Source organism: Halictus rubicundus, chromosome 10 (assembly GCF_050948215.1).
Source record: "Halictus rubicundus isolate RS-2024b chromosome 10, iyHalRubi1_principal, whole genome shotgun sequence".
Lineage (NCBI taxonomy): Eukaryota > Metazoa > Arthropoda > Insecta > Hymenoptera > Halictidae > Halictus > Halictus rubicundus.
This window is the reverse complement of record NC_135158.1, coordinates 15,806,486-15,825,707: the sequence shown is the minus strand read 5'-3', so window position 1 is coordinate 15,825,707 and position 19,222 is coordinate 15,806,486. Positions and strand designations below refer to the sequence as shown.

Here is a 19,222-nt window from a genome sequence, read left to right as displayed (position 1 = left end):
GAAGCCTCTCTCGACGCTAATAAGAAGGAGCAACCGGAGCTCCCTTTGACGTCGTTGGTTTCTTTGGCAATTAACGGTGGGAACGGTGTAACGAGAGCGTAGCCGAACGAACGGACGAACAAACTGCGCATGGTGAAAGAGAAAAGGGCGAAGCGGTGCTCGACGAATAATCGAGGGATTAAAAGGGAGACCGTGCCGATGTAGTATAGGGGCCTCCCTCGCCGCGCCGTGCCGCACCGCGCCGTCGTCAATGCGACCAGGCCTTCCAAACTTTCTTCTTTTTCCGCTTCTTCCTCTTTTGCTTTCTTTTCGACCGACCTATCGATTCGATTCGAGGACTCTTTTCGACCGCGAGTAAAAGAGATATCGGCGTAACGCGTCCGCGTGCCTATGCGTATCCTCGATAACGTTGAACGAACACGCGAAGGGTTTTGTTGTGCAGGGCGCGGCGCGTCGCGTCGCGACGTTTCAACCGTCTCGCGAAATCGAGTGTCACGCGAGGCCAAGGGGACCGAGTACACGACTCGCCTTCTTCTCTTTGGTCTCGTTGATCCGCTCGTTCCCGTCGTGTAATGTTGTAAGCTAAGATTTGTAAGGATGACGAAGAGGTTAGAATAGGATTACATAAATATGTTTATTTCACAAAGAAAGAACTAGAGGTTACCCTCGTGCGCGCTACGACAACCCTTGTTCGTTCTCCGCTCTACCTTTTAAAGGTTTTCGCAACGTAGGCGGTTACTTTCGGAAAACCAATCACAAGTATCTTAATGTTAATGTACGCCCTCCGAGAGGCGACAGGGTGAGGGAAACCGAACAGTTTGTTAGGGTACCCTCGTCGTCTATCTAGGACCCTTAACGATCAGCATTTGGTTCGCAGACGTCTTACGGCACGTCAACGGCTATTGAGACCTTTAGCTAAAATATGAAGTCTCTAATAAATCATCATGAAACATAAAGTTCCGCTAAATCTGAAAAATAGCCTGAAGCCACGTCCGCACCGTAATCATAAACTGCGCCCTTGGCCGGTCTATGGTTGCGACCCGAATGGGCCGCGGTCGCTCGAATTCCTTACAGATTTAATCCGCCACCGTATATATTGTTCATGTAAATACTCGTATGTTCACGTTATTGATAAAACGAACGTCGAAAAACGAACGAGACGATAAAAGGACGAGCAGTCTCGTCAGGTCAGATACCGGAGAAAGACGTGTTGTTAATAAATGATCTTATGCTTCCCGTCTGTTTAAATTCCTTACAATATTGCTCGTGCCTGTCTCACGTCAGCCAACGAACCTCGCCCGATCGCTCGGCCTCGCATACACTACCGAGCCGTGTCGACTCGAAACGAGTCGCGGGTCGCCTTTGTCTTTCCTTCGATTCCCTTCCGTTCCCATAGGTCGTAGATCGTGATCGACGTTTTCCTCGGGCAGAGGAAACGAGCACAGTTTCGGGGACGTGGTCGGTTATGCGCGGCAAACGTATCTCGAGCACGATCAAACCGGAGTACACGGTACGTACACGGTGCACGATGTAATCGCGTTAACCCTTTCGTTACGAGCGCCGACCATAGTCGGCATCCACGCGACGACCCGTGTACACGAGCGCCGACTATCTGCACACTTTTTGGCGCGGTGTCGCAACGAAACGGTTAAGAGCATTATCAGAGAAGAGAATGAACCTCTCTGGTGTAGCGACGCGCGAACATAACCGCGATCACGCCTGTACCATGCGCTTCTATTTTCCGGCCGTGTCGCACGATCTACGGAACGTTTTCTCGATCGTTTCGCGCAGCTGCGACTTCCGTGCGATCTTACGATCTCGCTTGAACTCGATCGAAAGTAGGTTAGCCGCGTGAGTAGTTAGGTGTTGGTCGTTCGCGACCCGCGACCCGCGACCCACGACCCGGAACGCAACGATGCGCGGGTGCAAGCTCGAATTTCGCTTTTTCCCCAACGACGCGAGTATCGACTCGCACGGCCCGTGTCCATCATCGATGTATTAATTGCCAATTACAGTTTCCCGTCGCACCGGCGTGATAGATACGACGAACTATTAACGACACCGTATTAACTGCAAAATTCGCTAATGGAAGTTCAGCGGTTCGAGCTTTTTTGATCGAACGTCGCGAACGTTCTGTCACCGTTTGCCGATTCGCTCGGCAACGCCGAAATATCTCGGGGGGGGGGGGGGGAAGCAATCCGAAAGAATCGGTAAACGATGCGACGCAATTTCTTCGGGGTTCCAATAAAATGCTAAGCCTTCGGCGAATCGGAGAAAGAGAGAGAAAGAGAAAACGTATTACAGGCGCATGTTCTTGTATATAGTGAACGCGCGTGCACCTCGACAGCGAATCGGGACTCGCGGAGGCACGTACTCGCTTCGACGAGAAAAAGTTTGTAACGAATCCCGCGTCTCCTTTCTGTTTCAGCGGATGCAACGAGATTGAGGCATTCGAGACACCTGGATACGAGATCGCAGTTCTCCACCGAAGAGGAATTAACTGTGAGTGCTTCTCGGATCCCTCTTGATTCGATTTCTCACCCTCGAAACGACCGCTTTCTTCTCGCGTTTCTTATTCTATTCCTCGACGTCCCTCCAGCCACTCAGCCGTTTCTCGATGTCTCTAGGATTCGGTGTCGCGTCTCGAAATCTTCCGAACGAATCTTTCGCCTCCAGGTGTGCCGCGGACAATGAATAGATAACGAATCGCGAATCGAGGAAAACCCCGTTAAAAAATCTGGCCAGCGAACCGCAATCCCCTTTTGCTTCTCGACTCGACCACGAAGCTTTCGCATTTTCAGATGCAGCAGATTGAGAATCACAATCACAAGCCGGTGTTTTCGAATTGCTCGCATTACGCGCCCGTGGTGAAAGAGGAAGAGCCAGCGGGCACCGAGGTGGTGCAGGTGCACGCCGAGGACAGGGATCGTCCCGAGGACGGAGGTAACACCGTGGTTTCTTGTTTCTCGTTTCTCGATCTAGTATCTGGTTTCTACTTCCGAGTTTCTACTCGGCCCTAGGCGCCTAGCCCTCGGCGAAACGAACCGTGTTCGATGAACGTTTGCGATTTCCAGGCACGATCACCTACAGCTTCCTAACCGCTCACGGCGAGAAGCTGAAATTCAAGATCGACAACAGGACAGGACTGATCAGGACGACGCAGATGTTGGACAGAGACGAACCCGCTCGGGAAAAGGAAGCGTACCTGACGATACTCGCGACCGACAACGGCAAGCCTCAGCTCGACGATGTCTGCACGTTCAAAGTGACGATTGAAGATGTGAACGACAACGCTCCGGTGTTCGACAAAGTGGTAAGCCTCCGAGTCCACCGTGACGATGACCAACAGCCAACAATCGCCTCCACGGATCGGTCGGATTCGTTGGTTTCGTGGGTCGAGCGCGTACCGACCGAACGAAGCGCCGTGCCGCGTTCGATCGCCCGTCGACTTACCCTACGTCGGTCGTTCATCCATTTAGTCTCGACCAGCCTAGATCAACCTAGATCAACCTAGATCTATCGGCCACTTGCCTCCCATTCTCTTCCCCACGAACCAAACCGAACCAACCGAGCGTTCCTGCGACCAGAAATAAATTTACCACGATTCCGCCAATAACCACCTTTTGCTTGGATCTTCTTTCTTTCCCCATGCCCAGGTCTTCCGTGGATACGCGTGGAAGGTTGGTCTTGTCATTTGCGGTGCGATTGCAGTTGTTTCGATGTTTATTTTTCTTGGAATGCGAATGCGAATGAGAATGCGATTGCAAATGCAAGGGTAAATTCGAATGCGTACGCCGTTGGATTTGTAGACGCATGCATATGTGTGTCGATGTTTTTTTTTTTCTGTTCCGCCATACCCGCCGCCGCGACAGATCGAGCGATCCGATCGGCCCCAATATCGAGCGTCAGGGTAGCAACGCGATATTTTGCCGATCGTATCGCGAGGTTTGTACTCGCGCGTCGTTCTCCCTCCTTTCGTAGATCGCGTATCGATTGCACGCGCAACTAACTCCTCGAAGAGGCGAACCGAAAAACTGGAAAAAGCATGTTCCGCGGTCTCCATGCTCCGACAATCGTATCGCTCGAGAGAGAGAGAGAGAGAGAGAGAGAGAGAGAGAGAGAGAGAGAGAGAGAGAGCCGAGAGAGCCAAAGAACGCATGTCTGCGTGTCCGCGTGTATGCATGCCACATGTAAACCGTGTACCGGTAGCTCTCTCCGCGATTCTTGCTCGAACAATTTCGAAACTCTAATTTGTCTTAACGATTGCGCGTGTCTGCTGTCCGCTTCCGTGTGGACGACGCGTAGGCGTACACCGAATCGGTACCGCAAGACTTACCGTTGGGCCGCGAGGTGATGAGAGTCTCCGCCACGGATATCGACGACGGCAACAACTCCGTCGTCCACTACAGTCTGTCGCCGAAGAAGAAAGAGGACGGCGTCTACTTCCGGATAGACAGCAAAACGGGAGTGATATTCCTGAACAAAACCATCGACGTGAGTATCGAACGGTTCACCGATCGTCGAGAACGCTTAAACAATCAGCTTGGACACAGTTAGAACGACGAATTCGAACGATTGCGCGCCATTTGCAGAGAAGTCCCGACTACAAATTCAGCATGACCGCCACCGCGATGGATCGAGGGGAGACTCCGCGATCGAACGTGATCGATCTGGACATTCGGGTGGTCGAGTCGCACAAGAAGCCGCCGGATTTCTTGCCGAGATCCTCGGAACCGATCCGACTCAAGGAGAACTTCAGCGACTTCGGGCAGAGCATCGTGCGGCTACCAGCCGTCACGAACACCGTCAACGACACCTGCGTCTTCCACATGGTCGACGGTAGAACCGTGCAAACCAACAAAGGCAACACCTTCAGGTAAGCGGGGTTCGTTCTCCTTTCACGCGACCAACCAACCTTGTTAACCTTTGTTTCGATCCCGTTCAGATTGGAATCGAGCGGAAACGAGGCGTTCATCAAGCTCTCGCAGCATCTCGACTATGAGAGCAACACGGTGTACTCGTTGATCGTGCGAGTGCAGAACAAGTACCAGCTAGCCGCGGAGACCGTGGTCGACATCGAGGTGGAGGACGTCAACGACAACATCCCGGTGTTTCGCGAGATGAAGAAAGGCAGCGTGCTCGAAAACGAACCGCCGGGTGTACCGGTGATGCAAGTACGCGCGATCGACGCGGACGGTACGTCCGCTCACAATCAGGTATGCTACGTTTCCACGCGTTGTACCTTGTATCCTACGCCAGGCTACCGCGAGACTGCGACATTCTGTTTCGTTGCGTTGTTACTGCGACTGATCATCTGTTCTCTCCCTCTCTCTCTCTCTCTCTCTTTCTCTCTTCTGTCCACGATCTTCGACCACATAGGTTACTTACGAGCTGGACAACTTTCAAGACCTGTTCGCCATCGACAAATACACCGGCAACATCACCACGCTGCAAATCTTCGACAGGGAGAAGGAGGACACGTACAACGTGAAGGTGATCGCGGTCGACAATTCTCCTAGCGCGTTGTTCGGGACCGGCGAGCACAACAAGGGCCAGCAAGTGTTTCGCATCGAGATCGCGGACAAGAACGACAACGCGCCTCATTTCGACAGGCCGGTGTACACGGCCACCTCGATCCTCGAGAACGCCAATCAAAACGAGGTGGTCACCGAGGTGAAGGCCATCGACTCGGACACGGCCAGCCCGGTCACCTACAGCATCATATTCGGCAACACCGACGACAGTTTTCTCATCGAGGAGACCACCGGCAAGATTCGCGTCAAGAACTTGCTCGACTACGAGAAGATCACCGAGTACAACTTGACCGTGAGAGCGTTCGACGGCCTGTTCGACGACACCGCTCAGGTGAAAATTTTTATCGAGAACGTGAACGACAATCGACCGGTTTTCGGGGATTTCGATAAAAATCCGATCATCCGGGAGGAGACGTTGTACAAAGGTAGGTGGCATATCCTTCGCGCTACGTACTGGTTACGGTTACGGTTACGGTTATGGTTACGGCTCGAAAGGGCGTGTTTGCATGATTTTATTTGATTCGTTTCGTTGCACAGGTTGCATCACAACCGTGGTCGCCTACGATCCCGACATAAAGGACCGGAACGCGGATCAGAACATCACGTACTCCATAGTGAAGGAGGATCAACAACCGTTGATCGAGATCGACAAGACCGGCTGCCTGAAGTTGAAGAAACCGTTGGATCGGGACTCGCCGAACGGTTACTCGATGTGGACGGTGCTGGTGATGGCGGTGGACGAGAACGGATCCCCGAACGCGCTGCAGAGTCCGGTGATGGTGAACATCACGCTGATCGACATCAACGACAACGCGCCGTTCCTCGACATGCCGTATCCGGTGATCTGGGACGAGAACAGAGATCCCGGACGGATCACGGAACTGAGGGCACGCGACTACGACTCGGACGAGAACGGACCGCCGTTTAAATTTCGCATCGACAACAGCACCGCGGACGAGGAGATCCGCGCGAAATTCGAGATTCGCGACGTCGATCTGTACGCTCTGGTTCGATTCGATCGCGAGCAACGGAAGAGCTACGACATCCCGATCGCGATCACCGACAACGGAGAACCGGCCATGACGGGCACCTCAACCTTGACCGTGATCATCGGCGACGAGAACGACAACGAGATGTCCTCGGGCTCCAGCTCGATATTCGTCTACAACTACAAAGGCGAGTCGCCCGACACCGAGATAGGTCGAGTTTACGTGAACGACGCGGACGACTGGGACTTGCCGGACAAACACTTCGCCTGGGCCCCGGATTCGTTGCACGACGGGTTCCTCTTGAACCAGGACACGGGCATGATCACGTTGCTGTCCGGCACCTCGAACGACACGTTCTTCCTGCAGTTTATCGTGACCGAGCACAGCCTGCGCATCAACCCTCACCAGGTGAACGCGTTCGTGAACGTCACCGTGAAAGAGCTGCCCGAGGAAGCGGTGGCCAGGTCCGGCTCCGTCCGGTTCTACGGAATCACCGCGGAGCAGTTCGTCGAGCCCGACGAGCACGGCGTCAGCAAGAAACAGATCTTCCAAGAGAAGATCGCGAACATGCTGAACGCGTCGCTCGAGAACGTGGACGTGTTCACGGTGCTCCATTCGCCTCATCACAACAACAGGAGTCTGCTCGACGTGCGATTCTCCGCTCACGGCAGCCCGTATTTCGCCCCCGAGAAGCTGAACGCGATACTGGCTCAACACGCGAAGCACATCGAAAGCGAGCTCAAGACCGACGTTCTCCTCGTCAACATCGACGAATGCCTGTTCGAGAAGCAGCACTGCAACCACTCTTGTCGCAGCTACTTGAACGCCAGCACGATCCCGTACGCGGTCTTCACGAACATCAGCTCGTTCGTCGGTGTCCGGGCGGTGGTCGATCCGCAGTGCACTTGCCACGTCGCCGAGCCGATCGTTTGCCTGAACGGCGGCACTCCGTTCGCGGAACGATGCGAGTGTCCGCCCGATTTCGAGGGACCCAGGTGCGAAGTCCTCGGCATCGGGTTCCAAGGCGACGGCTGGGCTGTGATGCCTCCACCCGGTCAAGCTTGCGACGAATCTCATTTGGGTAAGTCGCGAGCGACTGACCGTCGCGTTTATCGGTTTCAGTTTTTCTTTTTTTCGTTCCGATCCTGATTCCATAGTTCCTAATTCTCTATGTACCATTCGTGTATCGTGCGTACAGGTCTCGAGATCACGCCCCACGTCGAGAACGGCTTGGTATTTTATTTCGGCCCGATCACCTACAGCCCGAAAATGGGCATTCAGGACTTCATGTCGCTGGAACTGCAGCAGGGTTACGCGGTTCTTTACGTGGACTACGGCTCGGGTACCGCTCGGCTCGATCAAAAGCATATTCTGCTGACGGACGGCAAAAGTCACAGGATAGACGTCTTCTGGAACAAGAACGTAAGCACGACACGCTCTTTTCTTCTTTGGTCTTTTCAGTTTCTCGACTAGGATAGAGTCGAGTCTACGCCTTCTATTCTCCACAGTTGATCGAGTTGACGGTGGACAATTGCGGTACGTCCGCTTGCATGAGTTTAACCGCGCCGCAAGGTTCCAACCAGTTTCTGAACGTGAACGGGCCGATGCAGGTCGGAGGTAGTCTGAGCAACCTGGCGATGCTCTCTTCGCAGCTGAAATGGGACCACAGACCGACCGACAAGGGATTCGTCGGTTGCGTGCGCAACATGACTTTTAACGGAAACGTAATGTCCCGGATTTAGTTTGCTCGTTTGTCGCCGATTGTCGTACCGATTTCGCAAAACCTAACCGATTCTCGCGGTGACGCGTTTTTCAGACGTACAACCTGGGAATGCCCTCGTTGTCGAGAAACGCGGACCCAGGCTGCAACCACGGAATGGCCAAGGCGATCTCCTTTGGGATCGACACCAACTTTCTGGTCGCGATCCTGGTCTGCATCGCGATCCTGCTGATACTGCTACTCGCGGTGGTGGTGCACAGGCGCAAGACGGACGATCTCTACAAGGATATGGACGACATTCGAGAAAATATAATCAATTACGAGGACGAAGGAGGCGGCGAGGTCGACACCGGCTACGACTTGAACGTCCTGCGAACCATTTACGACGCGCCTCCGATCGACTCGAAGATAGCGTCGGGCAGAGGTATGCCATGCCGTCCGTCGCCTTTCCGTTTGCTCTTCTTTCTCGTTGTTGCGCGTCGGTGTGTCGATCACAACCGTCATCGTTCGTTTTTCGTTTTTCTTCATACAATTTCTCTCCCGTTCAAGCTCCCGACGAGGTACCGGACATTTGCGGTTTCCTGGACGGCAAGAAGGAAAGCTGCGACAAGGATCCCGACACGAATCCGTTCGACGACGTTAGGCATTACGCGTACGAGGGCGAGGGCAACTCCGAGGGTTCTTTGTCGTCTTTGGCCTCCTGTACGTATCTCGCAATCGGATGGTGTTGAAGCTGACAACTAAATTGTACAATACTCTTACAGGTACCGACGATGGAGACCTAAAATTCAACTACCTGTCGAATTTCGGGCCCAGGTTCCGCAAGCTGGCCGACATCTACGGAGAGGAAGGCAGCGACGAGGAGAGCGACGGCGTGGGAGAACGGGAAAGCGAGAGTTGGTGTTGAACCTTGCTTTCCCGTTCGTATCGTCGTAGATCGATCTGTAAAGGATGGGGGTACTCTATACTGACACTCCCCGTGTTCGATTTCGATAGGATGGTTTTATTTTCTCCTGAGTTTACAGCGCTGCGTTAGGCTATGTCTCGACGCGACTCGGAATCTCGGTTCGACTAAGACTGGTCTAATGCTCTCTAAGTCTCTACCACGAAGCCTACGGGGCCTTTTAACTGTTCCCCGAATCGTCCTGATTGGCCGGGGCTGAATTAGCCTTTTTAGCCTATCAGCTACTTCTTCGGGGACTCTTCGCGACCTTGATTCGGTCTCTCTAAACGCGGGGTCCGCCGTGCATGCCTATCGTCCGGGTCCCTTCGGAAACTCAAGGTTTATGGTACCCGTACGAGCTGTTGAGGCCGATGGTAAAAATCTAATGATCAATACGCGCCATAACAAAAACTGCTAAGACGACTAACGGCTTTCTCAAAAACAGGTGGGACAACGGGTTCCACGTATATATGTGATAATAATTTGTAAGCTTTTTGTACGATATATCAGTGACGGTATATATATATATATATATATGTAGCGGCCATCGGCACGTACAATTATCAACATTTGGCGTGCAAATGGTCGAGCAAGTTTATGGAACCCGTTGCCGCACAGCTGTTTTTGAGAAAGCCGTTAGTCGTCTTAGCAGTTTTTGTTATGGCACGTCCGCGTCAAGGCCGCAAGGAGTCCCCGAAGAAAGTACCTGATTGGGTAAAAAGGCTAATTCAGCCCCGGCCAATCAGGACGTTTCGGGGAATCGTTAAAAAGCCTCGTAGGCTTCGCGTTAAATACTTAGAGAGCATTAGAACAGTCTTAGTCGACCCGAGATTCCGAGTCGGGTCGAAACGTTGCCTAACACAGCGCTGTGAACTGAGGAGAAAATAAAACCATCCTACCGAAATCGAACAACACGTTGGGGAGACTCAGTCTAGAGTACCCCAAACCTTTACATATGTATATATAAATACGAATAAATAAATAAAGAAATAAATGAAGAAAAAACGAATATACGAATGCGCGAAACGAGACAGCGTGTGCGTGTGTGGATGTTCGTGCGCGTGGATGCGTGTCGAAGAGAGAAAGAGACAAAACGGCAGGCGAAAGAGAAAAAGGAAAAACTGAAAAAGAGGAGAGTAACGACGGTGTGTAATTTATATGATAAAAGATAGGATGCAGCTTAGGCGAAAGCGTGTGATCTCAGAGCATATACGAATGCACCGATCGCGTGTAACGGCACGCGCGAACGAATTAGCTGCGAGCTATGTACTTAGACTGTAGGGAATCGGCGGAAACATTGCCGAGGTGCCGATCGTGGTCGTGCCCCTCGCATTTTGCAGTACAAAATACGTTTCCGTTGGCAAACGTCACGAAACAGATTTGTCGCTTGTCCATGACAGGGGATACGCATCGGAGCTCCCGATGAAATCGAAACTTCGGGATCGCGTTCGAGTTGTTGTTGCTCGTCAGTTCCGTTCTCATTAGCATTCCTGTTCGTTCTATTCCATGCCGATACGCAAGTTTTCGATTCCATCGCCGGCTGCTCTCGAAACTTAAGCGCTCGCTGACGACTCGAAACAGTCGTTGCGTCGCGATACTTTTATCACTCGTATCACTCGAATTCGAACACTGCCCTTCTATGCTTCGGAAGAGAAGACCGGTCGTGAATAATATACAATTAGAGAGTGAGAGAGTGTGTGTGAGAGAGAGAGAGAGAGAATCGCGGGTTCTATCTTTTCCGAACCATTCCCGTTCTAATCGTATAAGTATAAGTATCGTAAACCTTCTTTTCAAACAGGGACTCAAAGAGCACACCGATAAATCATTTGAGACAAACTCTCGCGAAAAGATAAGAATGTTCGAGGAAGCGGGAAGGAATGCCTGACCTAGACCGGGTGGTACTCGTATGCACAGACTTTTTGTATTATACGATACGACACGATACGTTACTACAGCGATTTCTCTATGTATGTCGCCAAGTCCTGGACGATAAATGTCGCGGAATTATCCCCACTACCGAGAGGCCTCGGACGCCGAGGTGTGTAAACATAACACGACGCGGGCAAGCCCCGCGTTGTTGACATACATTGAGAATTCACTGTATATCCCGAGCAAGTGACATAGTCGGCGGTAAGGCGTACGTGTGCACACCTTTATCCTTTACCCGCTCGATCCATTTATCGTCATCGGAGATACGTGTAATTTGTTCTTTTTGTAGCAATAAAATAAACCTCGATTACAAAGATCGAATACGATTCGTACGATGGTGTAGCGGAAATTTTCCATGGCGTTCGTTGATCGATCGGATCTCTTGAGCGGAGAGCAGAAAACCGAGAGCCCGGTATAATTAACCGGGCTTCCCGCGTGCCCCGCAAACCAATACCGCGAGAGCAAGAAGCCTAATCGCGCCGCGCCGCGCCGTTGGGAAATTTTATGGGACACTGCGAAGCCGTAAGGTAGTCGCGATATCGTGAAATTCTTTTTTAACGATACAAATTCTCGCGTCGGTGAAACTATGTATTCGAAACATGATCGCGAGACGAACAGCGATACGATACGACGCTATTCGTCTCGATTTCGATCTTCCAGAACCAAGCGGGTGGAAACTTTCGAAATCCTGCACAGATAGAAATAGTCGGCGAGTTTTCGCAAGTTCAAGAGGGAGAGGGAGAGAGAGAGAGAGCTTGGGGGAACGAGGGTTGATCGTTTGACGCCGGCGCTATCCAAGGATACCAGAATGGTTTCTCTCGCGAAGGGATGGAACGAAACTATAAAAGCATGCCCGGTATCGTTGTTCGTCCGCAATCGCGATCATCCCGGTGAACACGGACGATCGAACGAACCGCGATACACCGATCAGTTTTTCTTACAAAGTCATCGAGTTGTACGTCCGGCGTCTCAGCGTGAACCAGACATGTAAGTGATTCGCACGTACTAGAGTTTTTCTTCGGCGATATCGAACCGTATCAGCGCTCTAAAAAGGAGTTTCGGTGTCGTAGGTATCGAAAAATCCGGCTCGGCTTCCTCGCGGTGATTTTTCTGGTATGTTTGATCCTGGACTCTGGGACCCAAGCTCAGCTGAACTTCTCCACCGGATGGGGAAAGAGAAGCGAAAGAAGAGGTGGCGTCGTCGAATGCGGTTCAGGGGTCGCGCCCAAGCTCGAGCAACTGCTGAACGTCTACTTTTTGATACAAGTATGCCTCGTTTTTTCCTGTTACCCGATAAACAATTTCCTCTTGATTTGCTTCGAATTTGCCACCGAAATTTCTCTACAAATTCCGACCCATCTATTTCCGCGTTAGGCGCGGTATTTGAGCGCGAAGTTTGCAGACCATACCTTGGCCTCCTTATAAAGGGCAAGTCGGTCGAAATCATTCAGTCGTAAATATTTCAGTCTTAAAAAATAAATAAAATTTTTAATTACTTAATTTCAATTTTACCGGATATTTCCTCTGTAAGGAGGGCGAGGTTTGGTCCCAATTTGACCAAAAATGACCAGCTTTTGCTCGCAAAGCACGATTACAAACATTGATCAAGATTTGCTAGCGTGTCGTCGACCGTCGCTCTGTCGCTGAAACTTTTTCTTTCGCCTCGGTTGCAGATGGAAGCGCAAAAAATGTTGGACTGTCGGAAGCTGAACGAGTGAACGGGAAGAGATTGCGATCGAGCATCGGTGGAAGCATCGCGGACGCTGGACCAACCGAGATATCCTATTCGAGCAACTTCGACAACATGTTTCGCGCAACCTGGTCGTCGAACGATCTTCGACGAGCACAGGTTGCGCGAAAACTGTTTCGTTCCGAACGATCGTAGCATGTCAAATTAGCGACACGTACGACAATACAAACAATCAGTAGTACAAGAGAAACAGTTTTCTTAAGTCCCCCTGTTCATCCGTTTGTTCGTTTATCCGTTCGAAATCGGTGCTTAAATTTCTTTTAACAGAGAGGAAATGAGAGTGCTCACGCCCGGGATTTTAGTGTACCCGGTATAGTGTTGTCCCCTAGTCTAATTTTTAGCCTGGACCAGAAACTGCATCATTAGCAGCGGATTCCAAATAATGCCAGAGTGGATGCTACTTCTATGTAGGCTCTGATCCAGCCTAAAAGATGGCCCAGGCCTAAGGTTCTGGTCCAGGCTAAAAAGTTGATGCAGGTTCTGTTCCAGGCTAAAAAGTTGATGCAGGTTCTGTTTCAGGCTAAAAAGACGATACAGGAATCTGTCTCTCATTTCCTCTCTGCTTTTAATTTTCAAACGCGAGGGTCGACCTATCGAAGTTGTCCACGATCGGTCGACTCGTCGCTATCGTTTGCGAGAATCGATAGGTCGAACGAGTGAAATTCTTTTTAAACGTTCTCGCGTCAATTTTTAACGCAACGAAAGGGAACGCGTCGCCGTCTTGTCGCTGCGAATTTACGATCGTTTCAAAGTATACGCGAAACGTCCGATACGTCGCGTGAAAAATTAAAACGAACGTAATCGAAGCCGAACTGTCGCATCGCGTCGACCGCAACGGGCTTTAGTATCGATATTCGTTGGCATGCGCTGCATCTATAGCGATGTCGAGTTGTACTACGCACGTATGTACGTACTCGACGTAGTTACGGAGTCAATTATCAATTCGTTCGCGTACAGTTGCTCAATGAAAAATGCTTTAAAGACGCTCGACCGATAGGCTTTTCGAGATAAGCGAGAATCACGTTCGTCGAGCAACCGCCGTTCTGTTCACAACCTTTCGAAGTTAGAGATAACCTATAGGAGAGAGCGGCTGCTCGAGATTTTCGCTCGACAAAATTGTTGGCGCAACGTGACTACCGCCGGAACGAACGCCAACGTTGTCCATGTTGAATCGGTAACAAAGCTTTTCGAAGCTCGTTCTTATCGCATCGCATCGAAGCCAAGCAGAGGAGAAACCGACGATGTATACGGCACAATTCTCCGGTTTGTTGTTGAAACGATTTCACAGAGACTACGTTCGTTACGGTACTAGGTTAGCGCCTCCTTTCCGGTATTACGGAAACTATGGAAAATTCCGTGAATGTCGGAAGAGGATAAGCGTTTGGCTGAAAGAGCACAGAGGTCGGGTGGCCGAAGCTTGCACGCAACAGTTCGAATTCATTGCCGCGCAACGTGTACGAAGGAGCCTGCAAATATTTCACTTGTACACAAGAATATGGGACAAAACGGCACTGAAGGAGTTTATGAAATCCTGGAGGAATCGTGCCTTCAGAAACAGCAGACGCTTCCTGACCAGCAGTATCGGAGTGGCGGTGTTTAACTGGGATCGCGAAAGAATCAGCGAAAAAGAGTTGAACAGGTAAATGCATCTATTTACATACGTCCATAAGCGATTTCGTTTCATTCTCGTTTCGTCTCGTCTAGTGTCATTCCTTTCCTTTTCGTTTCTTTTGTTCGGTACTCAATATTTTCGCCAGTTACAAGCAGGAAATCGAAGGAATTTACAAACTGAGGGACACCACCGTCGTTTGCCCAAAATGCCATCTGAGAATCGTAATCGACGTCCAACAACCGGGAGTCAAGTATTGTGTCTGTCAAGATAATAAAAATAAATCCGACGCAACGTCGAATCAAGACGGTAAGCGATGAAATTGTTCGTTCGTATAGAACGCTTGCTCGTTCGACTCGTTTATTCTCTTCTTATTTCAGAGGAGGGATGGAAGCCGTACCTAGAACGGGAAGACATGCTAATATGGAGAAGAACAGAACCAAATACCGGCGGATTGTTCGCCTACAAAGTGTATGGTTCGTTTGCGGAAGTGACCGCCGAGGACTTTCTGCAAACGCAAATAGACGTGGACTATCGAAAGAAATGGGATCCGATTGCACGTGAATTGCGTATCATAGACAGCGATCCGATGTCAGAATCGACGAAAAACGACCGCTCCGACGTTATATATTGGGAAACCGAATGGCCTGTACGGGATAACCGTATTATTTTACCGTATTCTCGTTACCGACGTAACATCGAAATATTTTTACTGCGACCCACGACCGACGTACAAATTCCTAATGATTACGCGTTTTCCTTTCAGGCGTTATTCGCGAACAGAGACTACGTGTACCAACGAAGATGGGTGGTGGACAAAGACAAGCGATTAATAATCATCATCAGTAAGGGAACGGAGCATCCTAATGCACCGACCAGACCTGGAATATACAGGTATACAACCGATAGAATTCTGCTAATTTCTCGTTACTCGTCCAGCAGCAACTTTGAATCATTTACGTAGCGCGCGTATGTCTACGATTTCGTTAAGGAGGCCGATCGATCTTTTCTAGTTTCGTATTTCATTACGGAATCGCCTAGTTCGATAAGTATTTGGACTGTCAGAATTAAATATGATAGTAGGAGAGAGTCTAAGGTTCCCTTTAATCAGTGAGTAATCTGAAGTCTGTACGTAACAGAGTCTCGACGTATTGGTCGTACATGGTGATAAAGCCGTATACAGAATTCCACAAACCAGGCATTGAATTCGGATTGACCTACTTCGACGATCCTGGCGTAAATATACCATCCACGGTTACCGCATGGATCGCGATGACAGGTAGAAAGCGTTTCCTCGTGCGCCAGTTACAATTTGGCCAGTTATAAATCTCGTAATTAACTCGCATACTTCTTTTGTAGGATTACCAAACTTCTTGATCCGCATGAGAAAAGCATCGAAGAATTATCAACATTACAAAGAAAGTATCGACGCGATCGTTACCAGTTACCTTTCACTGAAAGAAGGAAACGTTTTCGAGGATAAAGTTCGAGAAAACTCAACTCCAAATTTGGAAAGCAACGAAACGATACGCAACGAGATAACCGATGTCGCCGAAGAAACGAAAGTGTTCAAATTCAAGGAAAACCGACAAGAACAACAACAAGAAGAAAACTGTACAAACGTGGAAGGCGTACAAGACAAACAAGACGAAGACGGCACAGGTTTGAACAAAGAAAGCAAAGGATTGTTAGATTATTTTTTCCTGGCTAAATTGTTCGCATGATAAGAACCTTTTTGTGAGTGCTGAGAATACAGAAGATTGGGTACCGCTGATACAAAGATATTCCCACAACCCCGAATGGGCAGAACGATTAGAATAGGACAGCGATCGCAGACAAAAGTCAAATACATTATGTCCTATACGAACGCACATCGAGAAAACACGTGCCAAACGATATTCTGCTCTCACGACAAAACTTTTTTTAAAACGATAATCGCGAGACTGATACTTCTCGTGTTTCTACTCATCTACATTGTTCGCGCATAATCGAGCAAATCACCCACTCATTACAACATACAAATGAATTTTCAATGGAGAATATGATCAAGTAAATTTTACACGATGATACTAACTGGAATTGTACAAATCAAAATATTTTGTTGTACATTTAGCGAATGTAGTCTAAATATAGATGTATAAAATAGCAAATTTATTTAATATACACATGTACATATGTACGTGCACGCGTGCAAGACTATTATAAAATAACATACTTATGCATAATTTATCTGTGGACATGTACGTGCGTTTATACATATAAATATATATGTATATATATACAAGCGCTCATGTGTATGCGTGCGTGTGTCTGTGTGTGACTGTCTGTTTGTCTGGCCACGTGTACATATATATATTATATATGTCGCGTACAATTTTCCTTTCGGGATTTGGTTTTACAGCACACAAGGTAACTCGCATGTAACTCTTTTTGTACGATAGACGCTTGAATTGGTCGGCACGAAACGAGCGATATTGCACAATAACTTTGAACTTTATCGTCACGGTTTACATTCTTTGTACGACAAACGTTTTCGAAGAACTTTGGACAGAAGCTGTGTATCGTGTACCTGAAATAACGCATTTCATTGAATCTTATTTCCATATATATGTACGTTTCTAATCTATAGCCCATTTCTTTTTTGTTATGTCTACCCTAATAAAACATTTTACCACGATCGATGTCAATTTCCTGTATTACAGTAAACCCTCCATTGGAACGCAACTTAAAAGCATATCGTCTCTGTCGTCGATTTGAAAGCTAATTTCTTCCGGTAACTTCGTTGGTACCGATACGAAACCTGAACAATCTTTGTCATGACATTTCTGATACATTGTCTTGTTCCTCAAGTCTATGATGAGGAAAACGTTGTTGCTTTTGTGGCACCTACCGATATTTTCGCAATATCTGTAAATCAAAAGACCAAATGTTGTTACTTCGTCGATAGATTTTGTTGGTTGTACTTTATGATTATGTGTTATTACCTGTATCCGGTTGTCTCGTAAATTAACATTTTGGTAGAATCAAAGTAGTGTTTGCATACACGTATTTTACCAGGATGTATCTTGTCGCGAACGTACTTATCTAACATTGGATACGTTGAATAACATTGGTTACATTCCTGGTGAATAAACTTTGGTATTTGCATTTCAAAACGTTTTAGTTCTACCGTGCCAAGTTTATCATATTCCAAAAGCATTAAATCGGGTTTAGAAGTAAAATAGGACACCAAAGAGTCCAAGAAAATGTTCAATTCTTTATCTTTGTGTAAATTAGAAGGAATATATTTACAGTCGTTTGAAATCTCCAAATTAGACTGTTTTCCCCATTTCGTGGATTTGTAGATTCTAAAATGTCTATTTTTAGTATAGACAGAGGTATCTACGAACAGACTGTTACCCTTACGTGTCTTCACGAATAGCTGTTCCACTTTTGTTCTATCGAAACTACTTAAAATGCTATGTTTGTTTTCCTTTGCTGAGATATAATCGAAGATATCTTTGCATATAGATTTTACTAATCTACCAACATGATAATTATCTTTAAACGCTACATCTTTGATGTTGAATACAACGTGTCGGCTAAACTTTCCCGGCGTACTAGAATCCAAATTCAACGCATTGTACTTATTGCACGGTAAGCTATAATGGGTAAGCAGATAAGCGCAGATAATATCGATTATCGTATCGGTCATGGAAGGACCATTACTTTCCGGATTTAATTCGATCGAATATTCCAAGTCCAGATACAGACGGCAAGGAGAGTTCTCCGGTATCACCTAGTTTTAAATCGACTAGATATTACTGCATATATACGCAAATTGATACTAACAATTGCATGAGACCTTACTACCTCGTACGAGCATCTCTTTTCCGGAGGTCGATGTTCGTAATGCCACCAATATACCTCGGGATGAGCTACCACAAATTTGCGATAACCATTGTCTCTTTGGTAGACAAATGTGCAAAGCGTATGAACGATGGTGTTTTCTTGAAACGCTGTTGCAAGCGCGGTTGCTTGTTTTTCAAATTCCATCCAAATATTTGGAGGTCCAAGAATGTGCGATGGCATTTTACAATGTTCTTTCACCCAAAGCGGTTTCACCCTCTGGATCGCAGCTTTTGACATTATTTCCTTATCATAAAATTGACATGGACTGATGGTATTCATGATATGGATTTATCCTTCGAAATCAGGCAGTCTGTTTGACACGAAAACCTTTAGCGTTTCCTCCTTTTCCTATGCCCTATGTGTGTCCTACGTGCTAAATATTCACGTATCCGTTTTTTCTTTCGCGCCAACAGCGAATACACGCGCAACGTGTCGTCAGAACATAACCTCAGACCTAGATATCACAAACCACGTGAGATAAATTAATAAGCATTTCTTGACCAACTTTGAGAGGTTTATCGAATTCTATGATTCCGTTATTAGGTACACGTCTGCTGTCATTGATTGCGCTATCTTTGAATTCCTCTGAGTAATATTGAAAATTTGTATCACGATTGCTGTTTTTGAATGCTCGGGTGGCGCCATCTATGGCGGCAGATTTCGGAACTAACTTCCCCTATCCTCTCCGTGTGTAAGACAAGGACAGAGATAGTGTGCGACAAGGACAGAGAACGCGACGACCGTGCCACCTACTTTTACGAGGCACTTCGAATCCCCTGGTATGTATTAGGCAAACACGACGAGCAAGGAGGTATCCGAGGAGGTATCCAAGACGGCACTCTCTATAATCCATCAAA

At 48.4% G+C, this 19,222-nt stretch overlaps 4 protein-coding genes across 4 annotated transcripts in view; 3 read left to right on the top strand and 1 right to left on the bottom strand.

Annotated features, from left to right (window-relative positions):
- Shg (DE-cadherin) overlaps window positions 1-11,436 on the top strand; it is a 35,085-nt gene extending 23,649 nt beyond the window's left edge. The window contains exons 2-14 of the mRNA XM_076795160.1: window positions 2,429-2,502; window positions 2,802-2,943; window positions 3,075-3,313; window positions 4,306-4,494; window positions 4,593-4,876; window positions 4,946-5,216; window positions 5,380-5,959; window positions 6,072-7,604; window positions 7,722-7,945; window positions 8,032-8,247; window positions 8,340-8,667; window positions 8,793-8,945; window positions 9,008-11,436. Of these exons, the coding sequence (XP_076651275.1) occupies window positions 2,429-2,502; window positions 2,802-2,943; window positions 3,075-3,313; window positions 4,306-4,494; window positions 4,593-4,876; window positions 4,946-5,216; window positions 5,380-5,959; window positions 6,072-7,604; window positions 7,722-7,945; window positions 8,032-8,247; window positions 8,340-8,667; window positions 8,793-8,945; window positions 9,008-9,150 (4,376 nt within the window). The 3' untranslated portion in view covers window positions 9,151-11,436. The remainder of the gene's footprint in view (window positions 1-2,428; window positions 2,503-2,801; window positions 2,944-3,074; window positions 3,314-4,305; window positions 4,495-4,592; window positions 4,877-4,945; window positions 5,217-5,379; window positions 5,960-6,071; window positions 7,605-7,721; window positions 7,946-8,031; window positions 8,248-8,339; window positions 8,668-8,792; window positions 8,946-9,007) is intronic.
- A 472-nt stretch (window positions 11,437-11,908) lies between these two features.
- Window positions 11,909-13,041, top strand: LOC143358206 (uncharacterized). Its single transcript, XM_076795163.1, has 3 exons — window positions 11,909-12,102; window positions 12,186-12,381; window positions 12,789-13,041. Exons 1-3 carry the CDS (start codon window positions 11,924-11,926, stop codon window positions 12,831-12,833), a joined length of 420 nt encoding a protein of 139 aa, XP_076651278.1. The 5' UTR covers window positions 11,909-11,923; the 3' UTR covers window positions 12,834-13,041.
- Window positions 13,042-13,566: 525 nt separating this feature from the next.
- Window positions 13,567-17,151, top strand: LOC143358204 (stAR-related lipid transfer protein 7, mitochondrial). The gene is made up of 6 exons (XM_076795161.1): window positions 13,567-14,504; window positions 14,623-14,783; window positions 14,855-15,123; window positions 15,241-15,368; window positions 15,614-15,753; window positions 15,834-17,151. Exons 1-6 carry the CDS (start codon window positions 14,107-14,109, stop codon window positions 16,196-16,198), a joined length of 1,461 nt encoding a protein of 486 aa, XP_076651276.1. The 5' UTR covers window positions 13,567-14,106; the 3' UTR covers window positions 16,199-17,151.
- LOC143358205 (DNA-directed primase/polymerase protein) lies at window positions 16,905-18,962 on the bottom strand. The gene is made up of 4 exons (XM_076795162.1): window positions 18,327-18,962; window positions 17,459-18,252; window positions 17,147-17,381; window positions 16,905-17,043 (listed from the first exon to the last, which is right to left on the bottom strand). The coding sequence occupies exons 1-3, from the start codon at window positions 18,642-18,644 to the stop codon at window positions 17,171-17,173; spliced, it is 1,323 nt and encodes a 440-aa protein (XP_076651277.1). The 5' UTR covers window positions 18,645-18,962; the 3' UTR covers window positions 16,905-17,043; window positions 17,147-17,170.
- Window positions 18,963-19,222: the final 260 nt, after the last annotated feature.

Bases quoted from the DNA above. Each gene is read 5' to 3' on its own strand.
- LOC143358204 (XM_076795161.1), top strand. From the start codon at position 14,107: ATGTATACGGCACAATTCTCCGGTTTGTTGTTGAAACGATTTCACAGA. The intron at 14,784-14,854 runs GTAAGCGATGAA...TTCTTATTTCAG, and splicing joins CGCAACGTCGAATCAAGACG to AGGAGGGATGGAAGCCGTAC. The intron at 15,369-15,613 runs GTATACAACCGA...TGTACGTAACAG, and splicing joins ACCAGACCTGGAATATACAG to AGTCTCGACGTATTGGTCGT.
- LOC143358205 (XM_076795162.1), bottom strand. From the start codon at position 18,644: ATGAATACCATCAGTCCATGTCAATTTTATGATAAGGAAATAATGTCA. The intron at 18,253-18,326 runs GTAGTAAGGTCT...ATTTAAAACTAG, and splicing joins AAAAGAGATGCTCGTACGAG to GTGATACCGGAGAACTCTCC. The intron at 17,382-17,458 runs GTAATAACACAT...TTTGATTTACAG, and splicing joins TACGAGACAACCGGATACAG to ATATTGCGAAAATATCGGTA.
- LOC143358206 (XM_076795163.1), top strand. From the start codon at position 11,924: ATGGTTTCTCTCGCGAAGGGATGGAACGAAACTATAAAAGCATGCCCG. The intron at 12,103-12,185 runs GTAAGTGATTCG...TCGGTGTCGTAG, and splicing joins TCTCAGCGTGAACCAGACAT to GTATCGAAAAATCCGGCTCG. The intron at 12,382-12,788 runs GTATGCCTCGTT...CCTCGGTTGCAG, and splicing joins ACGTCTACTTTTTGATACAA to ATGGAAGCGCAAAAAATGTT.